General features: G+C 42.9%; 1 protein-coding gene across 1 annotated transcript in view; it reads right to left on the bottom strand.

Annotated features, from left to right (window-relative positions):
• CADM1 (cell adhesion molecule 1) overlaps positions 1-20019 on the bottom strand; it is a 152231-nt gene extending 132212 nt beyond the window's left edge. Inside the window, exon 1 of the mRNA XM_035346189.1 lies at positions 19913-20019. Within this exon, the coding sequence (XP_035202080.1) occupies positions 19913-19928 (16 nt within the window). The 5' untranslated portion in view covers positions 19929-20019. The remainder of the gene's footprint in view (positions 1-19912) is intronic.
• Between the last annotated feature and the right edge of the window lie 606 nt (positions 20020-20625).

Below are 20625 nucleotides of genomic sequence, written 5' to 3'. Positions count from 1 at the left end.
TAGTGCCTTGTCCTCACTCATATACGACCCATGGCAGAAAACAGATTCCAGAAGCTAAAAGGGTCAACGTTTGACACTACAAAAAGGTAGCGTGCCCATTCAGCTGCCAGCCCTGCTATTCAAATCACAAGTTAAAGGAAGCCATCTGTTCACCCTTTTGCTGTACTGTTGCCACCTTGGACACTCGACACTGCCACGAACGCAATGGGATAAATAAAGTTAAGAGTGTTAACATGGTTTTACAGGAAAGTTTCTGCAAAGCAAGATCAGGAGGCAAAGTAATTGTGGCTGTATATGTACACACACAAGCTACCAGACCAGTGCACCACAACCCCATCACCTTTTTCTCTATTATGTTTTGTTACACCCACCAGGGCTTGATGTTTTTCTTTGTTTTTGATTATCATTTTTAATACCGCCTCTCAACGCACATTTTTGTCCTTTCCCATCCTGTTGTGAGGTCACGATACGTTTGTGACAGTTACCATGGAAACAGACTGACGACACAAACACAAGATTAGGATTTCTCTGCAAAGCGGGAGGAGGAGATGGGTTGCGAGGGAGCAGGCTGTTACTCAAACAAATCTCTTCAGTAATAGCTATGGGAATAGGGAACATTACTGGCAAAGTAAATTGCTTTTTGTAAAAATGTTCTCTTTTTTTGAAGTTTGCCCCCATGCGAAAGTCTCTAAGTCAGAACCTTAACATTATTTTAATGTACTATTCTGTGTTTAATAATCTTCTGCTTCAGACACTAGTCTGTTACCATGGGAATGACAGCCGCACAAATACAGGATTAAGGCTATCAAGCAGAAGGAGAAAAGAAATTATGAATAAACTAGTTATGTTCAATAATTAGCAACTATATGAAAAAACCAAAATCATGAATTTAGATTGATGCATTTATCTCAGTGTTTGAATACAACGATGAGGGTGTTATTGCTCAAAAAAGAGAATCTAACACATTACACAAGTATTTTTTACTAAATGGCTCCCACTTGGAATGATAATTTATTTTGCTCCCATTCCCATTTTTCCCTTCTAATTAGCAGACCACTCCACACATCTGGCTTTGCATACGAAAGGCAGGCGTGCAGAGCCTGCTGAGCCTCACCATCCGCATGTCGAGCATCCGGGCTGAAAACAGCAACCTGTGCGCAGCGGTCTGCGGCTCCAGAGCTGAAGAGGGCAGCTCATCTGGGACAGCACCTCACTGCCTCTGCCCACAGCCAGTACCCGCAACTACACAGGCTGGCTCATTCAGTCCTTTACGTCATCACACACGCATCACTGACAACCAGAACTTGTGTTACTTTAACATGCAGGCCTGCGCAACGGGGCTTGCCTGCCCAGCTTAGGCCATGAGCCACAGTTCACTGCAGTAAATTAAAGCTCTTAACATTTTCTTTTTAAAAAAATTGAAAATGCTTTCTGCTTAATTGGAATTAGCTACAGTACAGCCATATAACTGACCCTGACACTCCAACTTACGATAGCACATCTGAAACAAAGAAAAGCCAACCCTCTGTTTTCCCCAGAGCCCTGCCTCTAGAACACAGCTGCTTAAATGACACCTCCAGAAATTAGACAAAATGCTGCATTATTTAACTGGATTCTTAGACAAAAAGAGTCTGAGAGCAGCCAACACCCAGTACAAGACGCTCGTATTTTCCTGTAATATGCCCTGGCATTACTAAAAGAAGGAAACTGACCCGTGTTCAGATAGCTGATCATGATTGTATCTGCATTAAAATGCAACATCCTCTCCAATAACTAACTGAACTGAAATTATGGGTGTACAGCACTTAAAAGAATCATCCCTTAGAAGTGGAGCTGCAAAACAAATTCATTTACATAGGCAAGGTTTGTACAATCAGAAGTGAGGATGCAACAGAATGGTTTTGGAACTGCTACTTTATCCTAATTTATTTCTGGTTGGGAGGCTTCCACATCAACAGGCAAGAACTATGGATTCTCACAACCTCAAAACCTCAAGGTAGATGCTAAGTCTTCTCTAGCTCCAGTGGGGAAGGCCAGGTTTTAGGTTTGTACCACAAAACAGTTGCATTCTTCAAACAGGGAAAAGATCCGTCATTTACCAGTCTGCATACTTTATTCACTTGAGATGCTTTCCTCTTTGCATATCTGTTGCTATTAAAATTCCCCTTCCAGCGTATAATTCCCTCTACTAGCTTCTCTTGCTTATTAGATAAGACAAAAAAGTATTCTGAGAATCTGATCAAAGATCTTATTTTCTCCAGGCACTCCTCTGAATTTAATTCTAGGTTAAGCATTATTTAAAAATAATAATAATAAAAAAAAAACTTCCTGCCTCTTACCTCATGCTCCCTTTCAAAACTAAGCTGAAGAACGCTCCCAAACCAAGGAATCAAATTGTATTTAAAATTTACTCTTTGAAGAATAACAATCCTAACCATATAATGGAAAAAAATCAGATGGAAATATCACTACATGGGAAAGACTAAATGGGTTTTCACAGCAGTGGTGAGAGTGGAAGTGTGATTTTTCTCCTCAACCAAGTGGGAGAATCCCAGAGAAAGAAAAACAAAACAGAACAACAACAAAACAAAACAAATACACAAACGACCGTAGATGTTTTAAATTTAAAAAAAAAAGGCAACCTGCCACCTGAAGTTATCAGCACTTCCCCAGTGACAGGTAAGCAACCTGCCTATCCAAACAAGCCACCGAGAACCCCAGCATCCAGAAATTGTGCGTCTCTGACCAACACAAGGCTGACCCCCATCCGTGCTGCAGGGACACCACAGCTCTCGCGGTCCGGTGTTTCTAGACTTACTAAGGAAGCATCGCTCAGCTGACAACTGGCTCACGGTTTCCAGTGTCCAGATTCAGCAGCTGTCCAATGCAGAACATTAACATTCAAATTGTATCCACTTACCTAAAGAAAACAGAGAAAAAATAAAATTAATGCAAATATAGCAAGTTACATGCAAAAATCTAGATAAAGAAAAATGGTGCTTTTATGCTGTAGTATTTATTAAAATACAATGAATACAGACCCTAGCTCCGAGCTAAATCTTAGAAAAATTGAAAGTGCAAGATCTAATGCTGTCTATCACAAAGTTTCACAGCAGCAGATCTGTCCTGAGCTTCTGGGCATGTTTTGGTGATGGCAGAGGCACCACTCCAGTTGCAGCTCAGTCCAGAGCCCACTGCTGCTCAGGTTGCAGCAAGAGGAACTCTCTGCGACTGCTGAAGTTGCTGTTTTTGTGCAGGTACATGACAACAGCCCTAAATAAGCAGACAGTAGTACTCAGGATAGGACACCATTAACAAGAGAAGGGCACAGTAAGCATCAATAGTGAAGAAGGTGGCGGCTTCCTGCAGCAGGGGTTGACACAGCCTTTTTTCGTGGAAGAGGTTTCTCTGCTTCAGTAAAGTGGGAAACAGTGCACAGACAACTAAAAGCTTTGACCAAGCTTTTGCAGCCAAGTTAGGCCCCTGAAGAAGAGGATAGGTTAATAAATACTGAAACAACCTTTGAGGCCTTTTTATTTATACCTACATACATATTAGCACAGGGATTTGATGAATAATACTTCTCAAATCACTCCTACGATGTTAACACTCTTGAGTATTAACTTTGCTGTGCCTGAAGGAAATGGGTCAATTTTAATTCTTCAAACAATTCTTACTGGCATAATAACTCATTTATTCAAGCTACAGATAGCAAGTTGTGCTTTTGCATTAGGAGTCCCATCACAATTCAAGCTGTGGGATGCAAAGCAGTGGAAAGGAAGCAAGCAGAGGCTGCTCTGCCTCTCCAAGAAAGCCACCAGAGAAGCTCTTGCTGCATTATCAGCTGACAGAAAAACCCAAACTCCAAACCAAAAATAAAGAAATTACAGCTACAGGAACACTTGAATAAGGATTCTGTGAAAAAAGTGAAGACGTTTAAATACAAGCCTTTGCCAACACATCTCTTAATTACACTCAGTCATCTCTAAAAGTACATTTCCACAACTGCTGATACGGAATCCCTTCTCCCCCAACAGAGACTAACAAATAGAAACAAACCCTTTGAAACTCCCTCAGAGCAAGAAATGGATATCCTCAGTAACTGAAAATGTCTCAATACTTAATCCCCTGGAAAAGGCCATTTAACCTTGCTCCAAGAGGAGAAATTTAGCAGGTATGTTCTTTCTGCCAGTGCCAACTGAAGACACAGCGAAGCGTCACACAGAGGAAAAACTCCCCCTGAGGGGTCCACAACCACAGCACAGACTGATCCCTTGTACCACCGGCACTTCTGTTCCTGCATCCCCCACGAAGTGACGCTGCATCAGGACAAGCCAGCCCCCCAAGCCATGCAGGAATGCACATGCATACCGCATTCATACAAAGCAATATTAGGACACTATCAGGAAACTCCCATTGCCTCAAACTTTCTTCCTTCCCATGTTTCGGATACCCTAGCCATTAGCCTGTGTCCTCACTGCAGTGCAGGTATCAGGAGCATTTTTAACTGGGCTAGATCTGTATTCTTCCTCGGCTACTTCTCTAGTACAGAGAATACCGCAGTTGAGGAGGTTCCTCAAGTCCCTCATTGGTATTCTTCCAGCAGAAAAAGTATTACCATTTTATCTGCTTCATGGTAGCCCTCTTCAAGATGTGCCCCCCAGGCATTCTTGTTGCCTGGTCTACACATCAATGGAAAGGAGCTAAAGCAAAATCATCCTCACAGCATCAGAGTAAAAGCGTACTAAGAGGAAAACAGTTCTCATCTCCAGATATACATAACCAACCAACCCCCAGCTGTCCTAAGAGCCAGGTAAAACAGGTACTCCTGCATGTCCAGAAGATGTGGTTGAAGAGCTAGCCTTAAGTCATTCTCTTTAGCAAAGCTCCATGTCACAGCAGGTTTTTAAGTGGCAGAGAAAGGCTCGGCAACAGCTCTCATGGACCCCCAGCAGAGCCCCAGCATCCCTGAGCACAAAGCTTCTCCTCACAGCCTCTGCTTGTCTGCAGAAAGGGAAGCACCACACACGATGGCTGAAAACACCTCCCAGGCACAGGTCTCTTTTTCCTCCCCATACACATTAACAAAACCTTCCCCCAGCCCAACAGAACTGAGGAGTTGCACCACCAGGCTGAAGCTAAAAATTAATCCCCCTGTCTGGGCACCAAGTCCTTCCTCGCACCAGGAACAGATCTATTCCTGTGGATATATCAGATATCGAATGGAATATACGCGTCCTTTGCTGATGATCTGCCTTTGTCATGCCTGCATCACGTCACATCTTAAATCCGTGGCCCTGAGCTCTGCCAGCACCCATCCTCTGGTGCCTGTCAGCAGGAGGCCGCGGCTGCAGGGTGTGCTCGGGCACCGCAGCGACAGCGGGACGCGAGCTGGGAGAGCTTTCTGGAAAGCCAGCCGGGGACACACGAGGCTCCTCCGCCGCTGGCTCCCTTTGCGAGGAGATGGGCAGGAGGAGGGAAACGCTGAGTGCGCCAAATCCCTGCCCGAAGCGGACCAGGCCCGCGGCCGGGCCACCGGGTGTGCTCCCAGAGCCCCGCAGCTCCCGCAGAAGGGTGCGGGTAAAACCCTGCGTGTCCGCAGCGGTAACGGCCCCGTCCACAGAAGGACATCTCTTACGAGAGCCACTGAAGATCTGTTGGTACAAATGGGCGTAAAATCACAACTGCTGGCTCCCGCGGGCAACACCCTGCCCGTGAGTCGGCATGGTGCACAGGCTATTACAACGCACTCTCCTAGCTGTAATTACACATAGTAATTACATATTTAATTGTTACACATTAATATCACCTCAGCCTGTAATTACAGCGTGTTCATGCAAACCTAATCAAGGAAAACCAGCATATTTGCATAAAAGTTGTAATGAAAAGTATAATGATTTCACTAACAAGATGTGGATAAGAATGCATATCTGTGACAAACACTTTGTGTCAAGAAGAATAGAAAACGATTTTCTTTCCTGAAGATTATTTCAGGCCCATTTAACACAATCTGTACCACTCCATTGATGTGCAGTATCTTACACACATCAAGTCATATCTGGATAATGTTCCTGACTTCAAATAAAATTTCATTACTATATTTAGTTATAGAATGGTTAGAAATGGTTGCATTGTTAAATTTAATAAAAATTGGAATTTGTGAAGTATTAGACAAACCTCAGCACTGGTTTTTCTTCTTGCCATTCAAACATTGCAAGCATTCTCACCAAGCTCCTCACACTGCAGTTCGCATTACAGCCTAATTTTCACCCATAAAACAAGCAATTAAGAATAAGTACAACTGCTCTGGAGTTCCTGAGGCCAAAGATAAAAATAAATTGGCTTTTATAAATTCACATTTTGCAATGGTAAAACAAAAAGCAATGCTAATTATCAATAATTTGTCACCTCTAATTTAAGCAGGCACACTGACGGGCATACATCTGGATTCTTCCAAGCCCTGAGATAAAAGACAGGTGTATGTGTGGAAAGCCACCTTCAACCTAGTCCAAGCAAACTGCAGTAGAGCACTGAACTTTAAGCAACTTGATCGCCCATCCCTCAGGGATACCTCCATGGTTAGATTCTTGATGTTTCTTGCAATGGCTCCATGTGAAGCTTCTGCCCTGTAATTAACACCCTTTATTTCAAAGATCAATGGAAGAAAGTGACTTGCTAATAGTAAAGTCAAGACACCAGAATCCTACCCCAAGGTTAGCCATGGACCAGCAACTGCTTCAGCATAAACTGCTTTTACCTCAGTGTCTCTTCACTTAAAAACAGTAAGAACTGCTCAAGTACTGGAATTTCCAGAGGTAATTGTTATGGAAATCATTTAAATCCATTCATGCAAGTAAATCCAGAAATAAGTATTCTTAGAACTGCGAGTCCCTGCACCTTCTCAGTGCCTTGCAGAGAGGCAGAGCCCTACCTGTGCAAGCAGGGAAGCAGCACCTGCTCAGTGCTCCCTGCTCGCACTAGCGCACACAAGCACCAGCTCAAAGCCAAACGTGCTCACAGACCTCAAACATGCTCCGAACACAAAACGTGCTCACCATTATGACTGTGGAAAAAAAAAAAAAAAAAAGTTCTCCTACACCACCATTTCTGAATTTTGCCTGTATCCACTCAGCTGCAGGTAAACAAATAACATGACTGAAAATATAAAAGCAATAAATTGAGCTGGACGCTAAGCCTCATTTCCCCTTTAGTTGTAACAAGGTGACTTACCCAGCAGAACTGCTACAGGTGATTTACAGACTATTTTTTGCCCAAAAAAGGAGTCAGCACTCCTTGCATTTAAAAGGTTGATTATATATTATTCCATATGGAAAGCATCTTCAGTTTCTCACTTCTTAAATGTTATTTCCCTTTCCAATTACGACCTCTGCACATCTTGTCTGCTCTTACATAGTCATTATCAAGAGCAGCTACTTAGAAGCCTGCATTATCAAGGTAAATAGAGAATTCCCTAGGAGCACAGATAAGAGGAAGCAGAAAGTTGCTTTTTTTGTATTCAGGTATGTCATTTTGAAATCTATATTGTTCAGGCAACAGCTGTACATAACATCTGGAGAACTTCAGTGTCACAAACCGCTCGCTTATAGAACTAAGAGGAAACATGCCAATGTCTTTAACGGTGTTTCTGTGAGTTCAATAGGCGTTATTTGTCTCCTTGACAACATGCAGTATGACTCAGTTTTCTTAGCAATTAAGAATTTCATTTTGAGCAAGAGGTCAAGGAAGAAAAGTGCGGTACAATTGCTGCCACTCGGAGGACGAATTGGCAGCCACCTCTAAAGCTTGGCCAGGCTGCACTTCCAACAGACCAACTTTCCAGGCACAGAGTCTGCTGCATAACTAGCTCTGCTTTACTTACCTAAGAAGATGAGTAAAGCCACAGCTGAATTTCAGACAATCTGTAGGAGTACATCTCTCGCAATGAATATCAGTTCAGTGTTATCTATGGCTCCACCTGCCATTCTGTTTAAATACTGTAGCTCAGTCATCTTATAAAAGCCAAGTCAAACAATTAACATACAACATAACCACAGTGTGACATAGCTTAAAAGCTCTCTCAGTTATTGAAAAGCTGTAAGTAATATCACAGAAGGAAAAAATCCTTTCAAAAGTCTGCAACTCTGGTCAATTTTCTGCCAATTTTCTCATTAATCCTCAAGGAACAATGAAGTAAGAAACAATAGAAAGCATTCCTGCTTTTGCCTATCAACATAATTAAACCTTGCTATGAGAAACAGACTGTGAATACGGAATGGTACTGTCAAACACCACCACAAAGCAGGACGATGTCAACAGAAAGAAGAACCCCAAGCAAGCAACAAGTGTTATCAGAGACACATGTCCTGAGCAGCAGTTCCTGCATAGGAGCATTATGTGCCCTGGACTAGGATAGTTCATCATCCTCATGTTGCTATGGACAGCTGACAGGGTTGGACATCATGACCCAGAGCTCCTATCCAGACTTCTGTCCCCAGCTGCAATTATACCTCAATCTTCTGCAGAATGAGCACTTTACAGCATCTACACACATCTTTGCTATTTTTTATTTTGCCCATTACCTATAATGAAACTGTGCATATAATGTAACCATTAGTTCATCAAGAGAGAATGTAAACATGACATACTAGTAATTAAACTACAGAAGAACCTGGCTAATTCACATTAATGATTAAGAGCCACTGCAGACTAGCAAATTTTACAAGCGAGTGAACATGCAATAAAAATCTTGCTCATTTATTTTGACAAGTGACACTTCTTATTAAAGGTACACTTCATGGACTCAAGTCTGCGCGCAAAACTATCTTCCCAACATGGCACCTCATTTCATCAAGTCCCAGGCTTGGCAAAACATCTAGCCACGCGCAGAACTTGAACCATGGCTGTCTGGAAACCGCTGCAGAAATGCACGGAGGAAGGGACCTTGATTGGTGAAGGCTGCCTGCAAGTTACCGCACGCAGAAAAGTTTTATTTTTCCTATCCACACACCCTGAGCAGGTGACCACACTGATCGAAGCTGCCATGCAGCACACCTGGGCTTGAAGGACACATCTCAGAGCCGTGCCACGAGCAGCGCCAGCTCAGCCCGTGCCAGGCTGGCGAGGAGCAGCAGGCAGCAGCGCTGCTCCCGAGCTGCAGAGCGCAGCCGGTGCAGGCACAAGGCCTGGGGCCACCCAGCGTTTTATTTTGACTCCACCTGGGAAACACGTTTTGCACTCCAGGTGCTCACTAATTGCAATGGCTGCTGCAAAGAAAGAGATAATTGATCCAATTTGTTTTGTTTACAGTTTCCTACTAGAAAGACGACCACGTTTCTGCAGCGTATAATCAATTTCAGAACGCTTAATTTTTCATCTGACATATCCCTGCTGCTCTTCTTTTCTTGACCATTTGCCTTATTAGGGTCAAAAACAGACTCAGTAATATGTGAAAAATGCTTCCACGTAAGCTGTCCATTCCCTGGGGAAGAAGGCTCGAGACTGAAACATAAGAATTTCACTGGAGCAGCCCAATTCTTCTTGATTTGTGAAATATCCCAGAATTAATAGTATGTTTTTTAAAGATATATTTCTTAAAGATACGTTTCTTAGCTCTGAATTATTTACGTGGAAATGGTTAATCTTGATGAACAATGCTGCTTGCCTCTTGGCTAGCTGATGTTCGAGCAGTATCTGACTACCTGTTTCAAGGCAATTTCAGAGTCACAGCCAGAAATAGGTGGCATCTTCACTGCTTGGAAAACAAGTTCTGCAGCCCACAGAAGCTTTGCAAGGTCACCTGCAAGGAACGCTCAGGCTTGGGTTATCCATTCTGATATTCAGCAATAAGTCAGTAATTAATTTTATTTTTTATTTATGTACTTGCATGAAAGTCTTCAGAGCTTTTCCCACTGCCAGTGGAAGTTCTCTTCATTTGGATTCTCAGGACAACTTCAGTGAGCCTGTGTAGGAAGTGATAATTTAACTAGTTCAGTCATTTATGACTCAGCTCCAGTCTGCTGTGATTCTGCGTGTCAGGATGCTCCTACTCAGTCACAACAACTATGGAGCCAGTAGCCAAGAAATTCATCCATCATAACGGCAACACATGAGGGGAGGAGGGGGCAGACAAATTGTGAACATTGACATATAAACATCTTGAAAAACAAAGCCCACACCCCTGTAGTTTTTATTTTGTGTTTTAGGAATAACTTTCCAGTTTAAAGAAACAAGTCTGCTGCCCCTGCCCATACCTGAGTACATGTACTCTGCCGTGTATTTTCACATGCTTGTTTGGGAACAAAGAAGAAGCTGTGCTTCCATTCCTGTGAGCGCTCACTCAACAAGTCTTCTCTTAAATGTTAACAATTTCAAAAACCCAACTCAAGTTTCCCCTGAAAAAACACAACTCATTCTACGCTACTGCCTGAACAAATTGTACAGCTTTCCATCAAGCACTTTCATAAAAAAGTACTTGACAACTTCAGAGATCATTTAAAAAGAAATATGTTACAGGAGCTCTGCCAACCACAACAAGGTCCTGTGACTCCAAAGATCAAATCTGATAGAAAGAGTACTTAAACATTTTTACACAAAACATTTGAAGTCAAAAGTTCAAAAATTAATATTTTTACATGTCTGCTCACAGGCAGATGCCCCAAGGTTATTCTCTCAGCCCCTCTATCTACAGCTATCTTCTTGTAACACTTCATTTTCCTTGCAGTATATATCCAGGCAATTAACTTCAAAATTTTGCTACAGGCATTAGGTGCTTTGAAAATAAACAAAAATGTTTTCAGAAACAGACATGACTAAACTAGGTAAGGAGAAGGTTCACAAACACGCTTCAAGGTAAATATCTTTGCTGCACTACAAATTAAATGTCTCGATGCCTTGGGGCCAGCACACACTCCAGAAAACAACCAGCCCTGAGCAGCATGTTATCCTACTTTCTATGCATGCAGCTTCTTACTCGGTCTGTCTTTATGTAAGTACGGAATAACATGCTTACACCAGACGTATAAAATATGCATGACCTTTTATTTAACTTTGGAAACATCTAGGATTAGGTGCAGAGAATGCAGAAAATGCAAAAGGTACACAAGCCTCAAGCTACGCTAAGGAAACGAGTTTGTTATTCTACCAGCAGCGAGCGCAGACAGACGTGTGCTGCAGACACTGGCACTGCGCTCGGAGGGGGAAAGCAAAATCCCTCCAGAAGCCCCAGGGAGCACTACATTGCCAAATGGGCCCTCAAAGCAAGTTTTTGGAAGAGGTATTACAATGCTGCAGTGACTTTTTAAGATAAAATCAGGAAGCATCTATTGTGACATGAGGTAAGCACAGCTGCCAGCACTACCGCTGTATTTTGACCAATTCATTGCATGCCTCCTGAGACAGCACCAGCGATACCAGGGCAGCCTGCTTGCACCAAATGCCACGGGTGAACTTTGCAATGCAGTCCTTCAGATTTCACATCAGACTGTTCATCTGCTGTAGAAGTCACTACAAAAGGTTTAATGCTGCTACTACAGCTTTCGTAGTCAGAGTTCACCAGTTGCTGTACAGCCCAAACTGCAATGAAGACTAAGAGTTAACAATAAGTTTCCAGTGTCCATTTTTCAAGTCGACATCTTCACAAAGATTAAGCTTGCCAGTATTAACTACCATAGCTTTAGCTCAGTGGTTTCTACCGACTTCACACTGATACCCTTTCATATCACAAATCCGAGGCACCACAACACCAAGTCTTGCGAAATATTCCAAATACTTTTAAAGAGGTTAAATGAAAACAGAAGTAGTCATCATAAAGACTTGAGCTTGAGATCTGCTAGATGAGAAAAGAAGAAAGATTAACCTTTATTGGCAATTTAAGAATACTAGTAATTGAAAAAAAAAAAAAACACACACTTCATTTTCAGTCTAATCCAAAAGAAATATTTGCTTATTTTATAATATTTTATATTTTTGTTGATCTGTCTACAAGAAAGCAGTATTTTCAACAGTAAGCCTGCAGTTAAGATCAATAGCAAATGCTATTTTTTCAAACACTTCTCATAAACCTTTCTTTTGTACAGGATTAACTGGAAATGTTGAAAGTACACATTTTAATAAGGGTTAACTGTGCACGTTACTCTTATATGATTTATTCTGCCAAGCATGAAAAGCAAGCAATGGAAGAAGGTTGCCAGGTGTTGGTGGCACCCGTTCCACAGCAGTGACAGCCAGGGCTTAGAAGTTTTGTCTCGCTCCAGGCTTTCTATGAATTGCAAATCTTCAGGTTGCCACAGAAACTCTATGCACTGACACACAGCCATCAGGAAGCATCACGGTCATCTTTTCCATCTTGTTTGCTTTGCATCAGAGCACTTTAAACTCCCTGTGGCATTGGTGCTCCACAGAATGATTCCCTCTACGCAGTTATTCTTGTGCAGTGTCCAAGCCGCAGTGATTAATCATTCCTGCTTCCTCGGCTGACATATCGAGGTGGGGAAACGACATCCTAAATGAGCAGAGCTGATTACCTGGGAAAGCAATTCTTCAAGATAGCACAGCTAACTAATAGCTCCATCTGCTACAAAAACACATTCCTAAGCCCCAGAAGTAGTGTCAGGATACAGCTAACAATTTTGTTACATCTGCCAAATTTTAAATTGTTTGTCACAAGTTGCCACAAATATGTGGGGAGCACTTTACAGTTTCTCTCAATATTGCTTTGGAAGGCAAGGAAGCTCAATCAGAAGGTCTGCAAAGACTTGTGACACTGGAGTTGAAGGGCAGTTCTGGATTGAAAAAAACCCCAACGTTACGTATTTCAGTTTTTGCCAGAACAGTCCTTTTCCTTATTGTCTCACACGTCTCCATTTCCAAACAGATTTAGCAAACTTCTGTCCCCACTGAGACAACAGGAGGACTTCAATCACGGGATGAAGGATGGAAGTTTACCAAGGCATTAGCATACACAACTCAAATACCACCCACCCATTCCTCCAAGAAAAAAGAAAAACAGAGCTGCAAGTACCCCTGCACTTGGCTCAGAAACCTCAAGTCAGCATTAACAATTACGGTAAACTCAAAATTCAACGCATCAGAGGGGATTTCTAAATACAACTCCAGCATTTCTGACCCCAACTACCAGTACAAGGCATTCTCATTTTCAAGTCAAATCAAGACTTCAGAAAACGGGGAAAAAAAAAAGATTGGTAATGCCCATACCCACTTCATCAAGAGATGAGCACTTGTCACGCTTGCTGCAAGGCCATCCACTGCCAGCAAACAGCGGTACAGCTTCGGTCAGGCTTTTACACCATGCACAGCCCCTGCCTTAAACTAGAGACAGTGTTGCATAGTTCATGTAAATAATAGACATAAAGGAACTGGTTTTAGTATATAATCAAACGAGTTAAGAAACAAACCAAGAATGAAGTTACAGCTAAATGCAGGCTAGCTGCGGAATCGCCAGCTACCAGGAGTGACAGCCCAGCGGATGTGAGGAGCTCACGCATCATCAGCAATTTAATGCCCATCTTGTGTGAAAATCCTGTTATGGCTTCCATTGGTCGAGATGATGTAGTGACTACAGGAAATAAAGGTAGAATTTGCTTCTATCAGTGCCATTAGTGGCACTGACTCCATTCATTACGGTGCTTGGACACTGTGGACTGAATATAATCACTTATAAACGGCTGAAGCATTTCTAGCTCGTGTTACGCTGCCTCACAAACTTTCCTCGCAGATCATTCACAAGGTGACAGAACAACATTTCTTCAAGAATGATTAGAGAAGCCATAGGTATGTTTTGCAAAACACACGCATCACTGCAACAGACGAATTACAACACAGTTCAAAATAAAACGTGAAGACGCCACCATGGCAGAAGATACTTCATACAACACAACCAGAGTGCAGCACACAGAAAAAGCCTCGTGGTACCTGACCCATACAAGAACTTGAGAACTTACTCTGAGTTCAAATAAAGCCAGAACTTAAAACAGAGTGCCTATCACCTCCACTCCTGATAAACACCAAGCTCAGAGCACTACAACAGAATTTAACAAAGCATCTAAGGGTCCTCTCAGGAGATGTTTGCTGTATCTAGATTTCTTCCTTGTTCAGGGCTCTTAGGGTGAAGGAAAAAAACAAAACAAACAAACAAACAAAAAAAAACCACTAAAATCAGACCATATAATTAAGCTATGACTGGAGGTTTGATTATCAATGTAGGCATGCATCGAATTTCTGAACAATGTGCAAATATCCCCATTTTAGCAAAAAAAAAAAAATACTTTTTTTTTTTATTGTCATCCATGTGTTTGCTGTAGTCATTATGAGAACATTGGTGAGAAACCATTGAAGAATGACACAATCGCCAGATCCATCAGACCTAAAAGCAACAGGCTGGTCCTTAAAACACAGGTTTAGAGGATTCATTTGGATAACACATTCACCCTAGCATTAGGCGTGCGGTGGGTAGAAGAGGCAAGTTATATTTAACATTAATGCTCCAGTAAAGCTGTTTATACTCACACACTGTCTCACCAACTCACATCACTGCCAACAAACCTATCAAAACACTAAGATATTTTAATACTTCAAATTGCTTTGCTTTCATTTGCTTTACCATTATGTCCTCAACTCTCTTCACCATCTTCACCAGTGCATCAAATTTCCTGATAGCCATGCCACATTTTTGCCATCACGTGATGGCAAAAGCAAGGAGATCTAAATTAGGATTGTTCAGTTGATTTGCTGGCTTTGATCTATTTATTGCATTTGTAAAATAAGTAAATTACCATGGTATGCAGCTGAATGATCGAAGTTCAATCCCGTAAGAAATTAGCCCTTTAAATGGAGAACCACAAGGCCACAATCTTATATCTGCTTGGAAGCGCACTTCCAACCTGATTTAATAACCCCTCTGTGTAAGTCACTCACTTTCACACAGGAATAGAAAGTTTATATGCTTCTGTAATTAATACAAGAAAACTGCACGCACAAAAGCATTTTCCTAAAATTACTTTTGCTTCTGTCTAAACAAATCTCTCCTGTTCCCCTCTATTGTGGAAGTAGGGAGAAAAAATGCCTCAGGAATAGAGATTTGATAATTTCATTCAAAAGTCACCATTCATGTGCAGTGTGGTTGACAGCTAATTAAGTTCTCCCAAGGTAAAGTAAATGTAATGCTTTAAAGTTGCTTCCTTGTTTTAAAAATCCTGACTGATACTATACTTAGATGTTATTAATCAGGGAGAAACAATTAAATACAGTATTTGGAATTTACTTAAGCTGGAATACAAGAACCTTTTGCGTCTTGTAAGTAGGTCACTAATCAGGTTTTGGTTTAATTTTGCTCGATTCTATTTCTTGGCACTGACAACTATCACCCTGGACACAAGTACTTACTCTGCAACTTTGGTGATTAGACAAGCTCCATTTTGTTTTGTAAGGATAAAAGATGGTGAAAAGCTAGCAAACAAGACAAAAATGTTGAGCTATGACACAGGTTTCCTATTTTCACCTCCAGGTTTTTCCACACTGTACCATTTCCCTTGAGGCCAGTGCTAAGTAATTGCCTTTCACATAAAGCCCCCCACACATTTAAAGGAGTTTTATGAGCCATGTTGGAAAAGGGGTTGAGAAAAAGCCACAGGTTTGGTGCTGTTACAGAAAACAATCATAAAGCCTTCCTGCAAAGTCATCACACAAAAAGGGTATTTCCTCACACAATTACGGTGCCTACAAGACGTATTTAGAGCTGTTTCCAGCAGACCACAACATACATTGCAAAGCCATGACAAAAGAAAAATCTGTTCCCTTGAGTTCATCCAAATCAACTTACCAACATAAAGCAGTTCAGAGAGATTCATTTATTCCCTCATATTCCTATGATCAATGTTATTTCATGCTTAATACATAGCACAGCTACTAGGACAGCTGATACGTATTACTATCTAGATCCAAGTAGATTAAACTAAATAACGATTCAAATAAACATTTCAAGCCAAAATTACTGGACAGCAGAAAGCAGCCTTCAAAGCACCATTTATCAAATATCTCTGCTTGACTGTTTTTAAAAACATACACAGCAAGGCGAAAATATATTGAGCCACATCTCAATATAAAAACGCCAAAGCATTATCACAATAGCATGTCCACAACAGTTATTGCAGCAAAGTGCCTTTTCTTCATCTTCTGAAAACCTGCGTAGATAATATTTCAACAATAACCACACATTTCTCCCTGTGGTATAGACACATACAAAATGCATTAGGAGCACTGCCAATAACTGAAATGCTTTTCTCAGTAGCTCTATTCAGGCGAGTGTCTTGCAGGTGCTGCAAAGCTTTCCGAATTCACCTCCGATGGGAGCTCCAAATCAATAAGGTTCCTCAGCCATCACCCAGCGTAACTAAATCACTCCAAGGGCAAGCCCTGCTGAATTATGTGACCATTTCTTTTGCTGCTTTACCGAAAACGGCATGCCATAAACAAATTCAAGGTAACACAAGCTCATGGGTGAAATGGAACACACACAGGCTACAAAGCAAGACGGGCACGCATTTTAGATTATGCTCTGCAGAAAAACTGGGCTAAACAGTATCACTCCCTTGTAATTATGAGGATACAAGCAACAGGAATCACCTCTGCATCCCATCATTTCTCTCTGGCCACACAACGCTGTCTTTTGAGCTGGGTGCAAAGGTAATACCAAGATAGGAAAACATACAGGTCAGCTGTCTGTGCCAAAGTGCTGCACCACCACGTAAAAGCTTCGGCAGCGATTCAACATAGCACGGAAAATAAATGCGTTTACTTTCCCAGATCAGGGGAACTTCACGTCCTGTTTGTGGCAAGTAATTCAAAGATGGTTTTCACACAAGCCTGCCAAAGAGAATTTGAGGTTTGCGGGCTGCATGGCAGGAGACTTCTGGTTGCTTGCTGGTGGAAATTGGGTTGAGGGTTGTTTTTGAAGTATTCAGATTTGCTCTGATTTCCCCTAAAGTGACCTGCAAAAATAACAGGGGGAGGAAAGAACTTGTGCTTATTTTCTCTAGTTTACTGCTGTCAAAGATACCTTAAAAGCTTTCAGAGATTTTTCCTACCGTTTTTCTTTCTCCACGTCGTAAATTCAGGTCATGCCTGCATTTGAAGATTATCAAAAGACAAACTGGAGAAACTGTCATCTCTGAAAAAGCAACGGAAGCTACGCTTTGATGTCCTGGGGGCTTCGACAGCAGCATCACCACAAAGAGCTTCCATTGTCCTAGCTCTGCTGAAACAACTGTTCGTGGAGCCACACCACAAAACAAAGAACCGATCTGACTTTCAAATGAAAAACAAAAAGAACAGGCAGAGAGATTGCTAGCACCTATCTCAGCATCTATAAGGATCAGGGGAAAAAAAAAATGGAATTTGCTACGGGGTCAGTAGCCTCCCATGTGAATTAAGTGCACAGCGCAGCTGGCAGTTGCATGGGATGGCCCCTGGAAGAGCAGGTCAGGGTAGGTTTGACATTCCTGGCATTCCCAGTGCAAATCCCAGAGGACAACAAAAAGTCTCCCATTGTAATCAAGGAGAATTAGTCCACTCGAAACACAGAGCAAGGCCAAAACCACTGACAGCTCTTCCAAAAAAAAAAAAAAAAGGCAAGAAGTTGGAGTACGGACTGCCCCACATTACTGCGTTACAAACTTTGTGCCCCCACGGCGCGCTGCAGCTGGCCAAGTGCTGGCAGAAGGGAATTACACAACGCACGCAGGGTCGGCTCAATGACATTCGGAGGACACTCCAGGCCGCCTTTCATGTTTTCTCTTGTGTGCCGCGGACAGCAGGAAGGGGGAATTCTCTACCCTAAAAATACTCAATTATTTTAATAGGATTACATTTGAGATTGACAGTGGTTAGAACAGCCCCTTGAATTTATTAGCCTGCCAGCACTCCAGATAAGTAATTTGAATGCAAAGATCTCTTCAGTTTAAGTAAGTAACTGGCAAAAAGTCAATTCCCACCCCCCTCTATAGTTTCTTATGCATAACAAAGTTTTGGAAATGAGTTCCTGAATGGAGCAGTAAAAGCCTGACACAGCCTTATATACGAAATATACAGGAAAGGTTTGATGTAAAGTTTTCTTTTTGTCTGTTGTTACAGACGCATACAAATAAGGACAGAGGAGCTATAAACCACAGGTTAATCCTACCTCTTTAAGCATCCTATATTAAGAGTAAGCCAAGTTATAAATTTATGGAACTTAAAGTCCAAAATGACAGAATACTTTAACTATTTCTCTGCACAATAAAAAATAAAAAAATAAAAAAAAAGCCTTCTTTCATCCCATATAACTTACTTTTAAACCCTGAAGTGGCATTTCAGAGGATGACTGTTTTTGCAAATTAAAAAGAAAAAAAGTAATAATTAATAAAGCTGGCACCAAGCCAGCCTGCCCCGAAGGGCTATTGCCTACTCATTTAAATGCCCAGTGCTACGTGGCTCCGTTCCTACCTGACTGTTCATCTACAATCTCACCATGGGGCGCAGTCAGGGAGCACAGACCCTCTCGGGGGCACGCCGGCGAGGGTCTGCGATGCCCAGCAGCTGCCATGGGATGTCCTGGCTGCCGGCACCGTGCTGCCTGCCTTCCCTGCCTGCCTTCAGGCACCGCGCGCATAGCAGGGGTTATTTACTTGAGAGCATGTGGGGGGTATTAATAAAAAAAAGTCATATCTGGTATTTACATAAAGCTTGACATATTCAAAGCCCTGTGTAAACATTAATCCTTAACAGCTCTCAGAGGTAGGTCAGAATTATCCTCTCCCCGCATCAAAGACAGCTTTGACAACCACGCTGGCGGGGGCTGGAGCGGCAGCGCTCGCTGCGGGAGCGGCGGCTCCCGGCCCCAGGGAAGCTCCTCCGCCAGGGCAGGGAGGCTTTGTTCCACCCAGCCCCGCCACAGCATCTCCACCTCCTCACTCCTTGACCACTCCCACTCCAAAGGTGCCCGCTATAACCACGGAAAGCATATCTAGATGGTCAGTGGCAAGTCCGAGTCCCTGGAAATTCGGCTGAAGGCAGTGCCACAACCCTGACCCCAGGCTGGCCCGGGGAGGCAGATGGTTTCTTTCTCTTATGGCGCAAAGGGGTCAGAGTATGGGAAACCACGCTCATGGCAGAGAACAGCAGATTTTCAGCCAAAATGTTTTGGGTCTCCTTCACGTCCAGCTTGGAGGAACCTCCATTTTCCTTGCAGAAGGATTTTTACTGTCCATGCCTGTAGGCAGCATCTCCAGCAACCGCATGCTCAGGAACGAGCCCTGAAATTTGACAAAGAAGCCAGGGGAAAGGAGGGGGTGCAGAGGAGAGAGCGTCACTCTTGTGACAGCAATTTACCTTAATTTTTGATGGAAAAATCTGTGCAAGATGGGCCAAGTCCCATCTGACTGTATGTGCTCAGGAGAGGGTTGGCAGAATCTGGCAGCTCAAACATCTGGAGACCCCATCCCTGCGCTGAGCCCAATTCCTTCCCGCACAGCCCCCACCTGTGTGACCCCCTCCAGTCCCCATGCCCAAGGACACGGGGGCTTCACACAGCTTTTCCTAAAGGTAAGCCAGCAGGGAGGGAGCACGGAGCCTGCCCACCAGCAGGGGTGCAGCTGCTGCCACCCCACCTCCAGAATCAGAAAGGAGACAAATGGGAGGCTACATGAGCTGGGAGACACCAAAAAGAAAAGTGAGTAGAAAATGAGACAGCCTGGGGTAAAAGCACAGAAAATCTATGAGCAGAGCATTGCCAGAGCTCCCAAAGCAAGGCCAGAATGCTGCAATCCTCTGCTGCTGTCAACGAGAATCTCTAAAACCCATTCACCAGCGCGCATTTCATCCCTCTTCTCTTGACTGGTTCACACAGAAAATAACAGCTTACCGCAAAGTTTCTGCATTAGCTCAGGAGACAGAGGTCTCTTAAGAGGAATCTGAAGGTTGGTGATCCACACTGGAATAAACACCCTCCAGGTGTCAGACTCCGCATTTTCAAGTTCTCAGATTAGAAGATTGCATCCAAAAATTACACAGAGCACCAGCAATCCTTTCTCCTTCCAGTTCATGCCACTTGTAATGAAGTGTCTTTCCCAAGCCATCCTCCGGCATGCAAACTTCCCGAACAAAGCGAGCAGCATAAAGACTGCCAATTACTCTGAAGCCTATTCTTAGCCTTTTCCCTTGAAATTCAACTTCCTGTCACCCCAGGTTTCAAGATACAACTAAGATATGGAATAAGCATGCCACCCCTTCCAAAGGCTTCAACACTTCTGAAAAGGCAATTTAATGCTTGCTTTGTGTTCAAGCTGGGGGAACCAAACAGAGGAAAGGAAACATGCAGCGGTATTATCACGCTGGCCAGCAACCAAAAAGGTAATTAAAAACCTCCCCTGAACAGGTGGTCAACAAAAACCACTATTAATGCCTTTGATTGCCAAGCAAATGTCTTTTAGCACACTAGCTGTCACAGCAAGTCCCTGGGATTTGAAAGCATATTTCTGTGCTTTGACATCTGGCCCATAACAGAATTGCTATTGATCCGCCGCGAGCCTCCAGCGGCCGCTGCACCCGCCTGGCCACGGGGAGCTCGCCCGGCCC

Source organism: Oxyura jamaicensis, chromosome 24, assembly GCF_011077185.1.
Source record: "Oxyura jamaicensis isolate SHBP4307 breed ruddy duck chromosome 24, BPBGC_Ojam_1.0, whole genome shotgun sequence".
NCBI classification, from domain to species: Eukaryota; Metazoa; Chordata; class Aves; order Anseriformes; family Anatidae; genus Oxyura; species Oxyura jamaicensis.
This window is presented reverse-complemented; position numbering and strand designations above follow the sequence as displayed.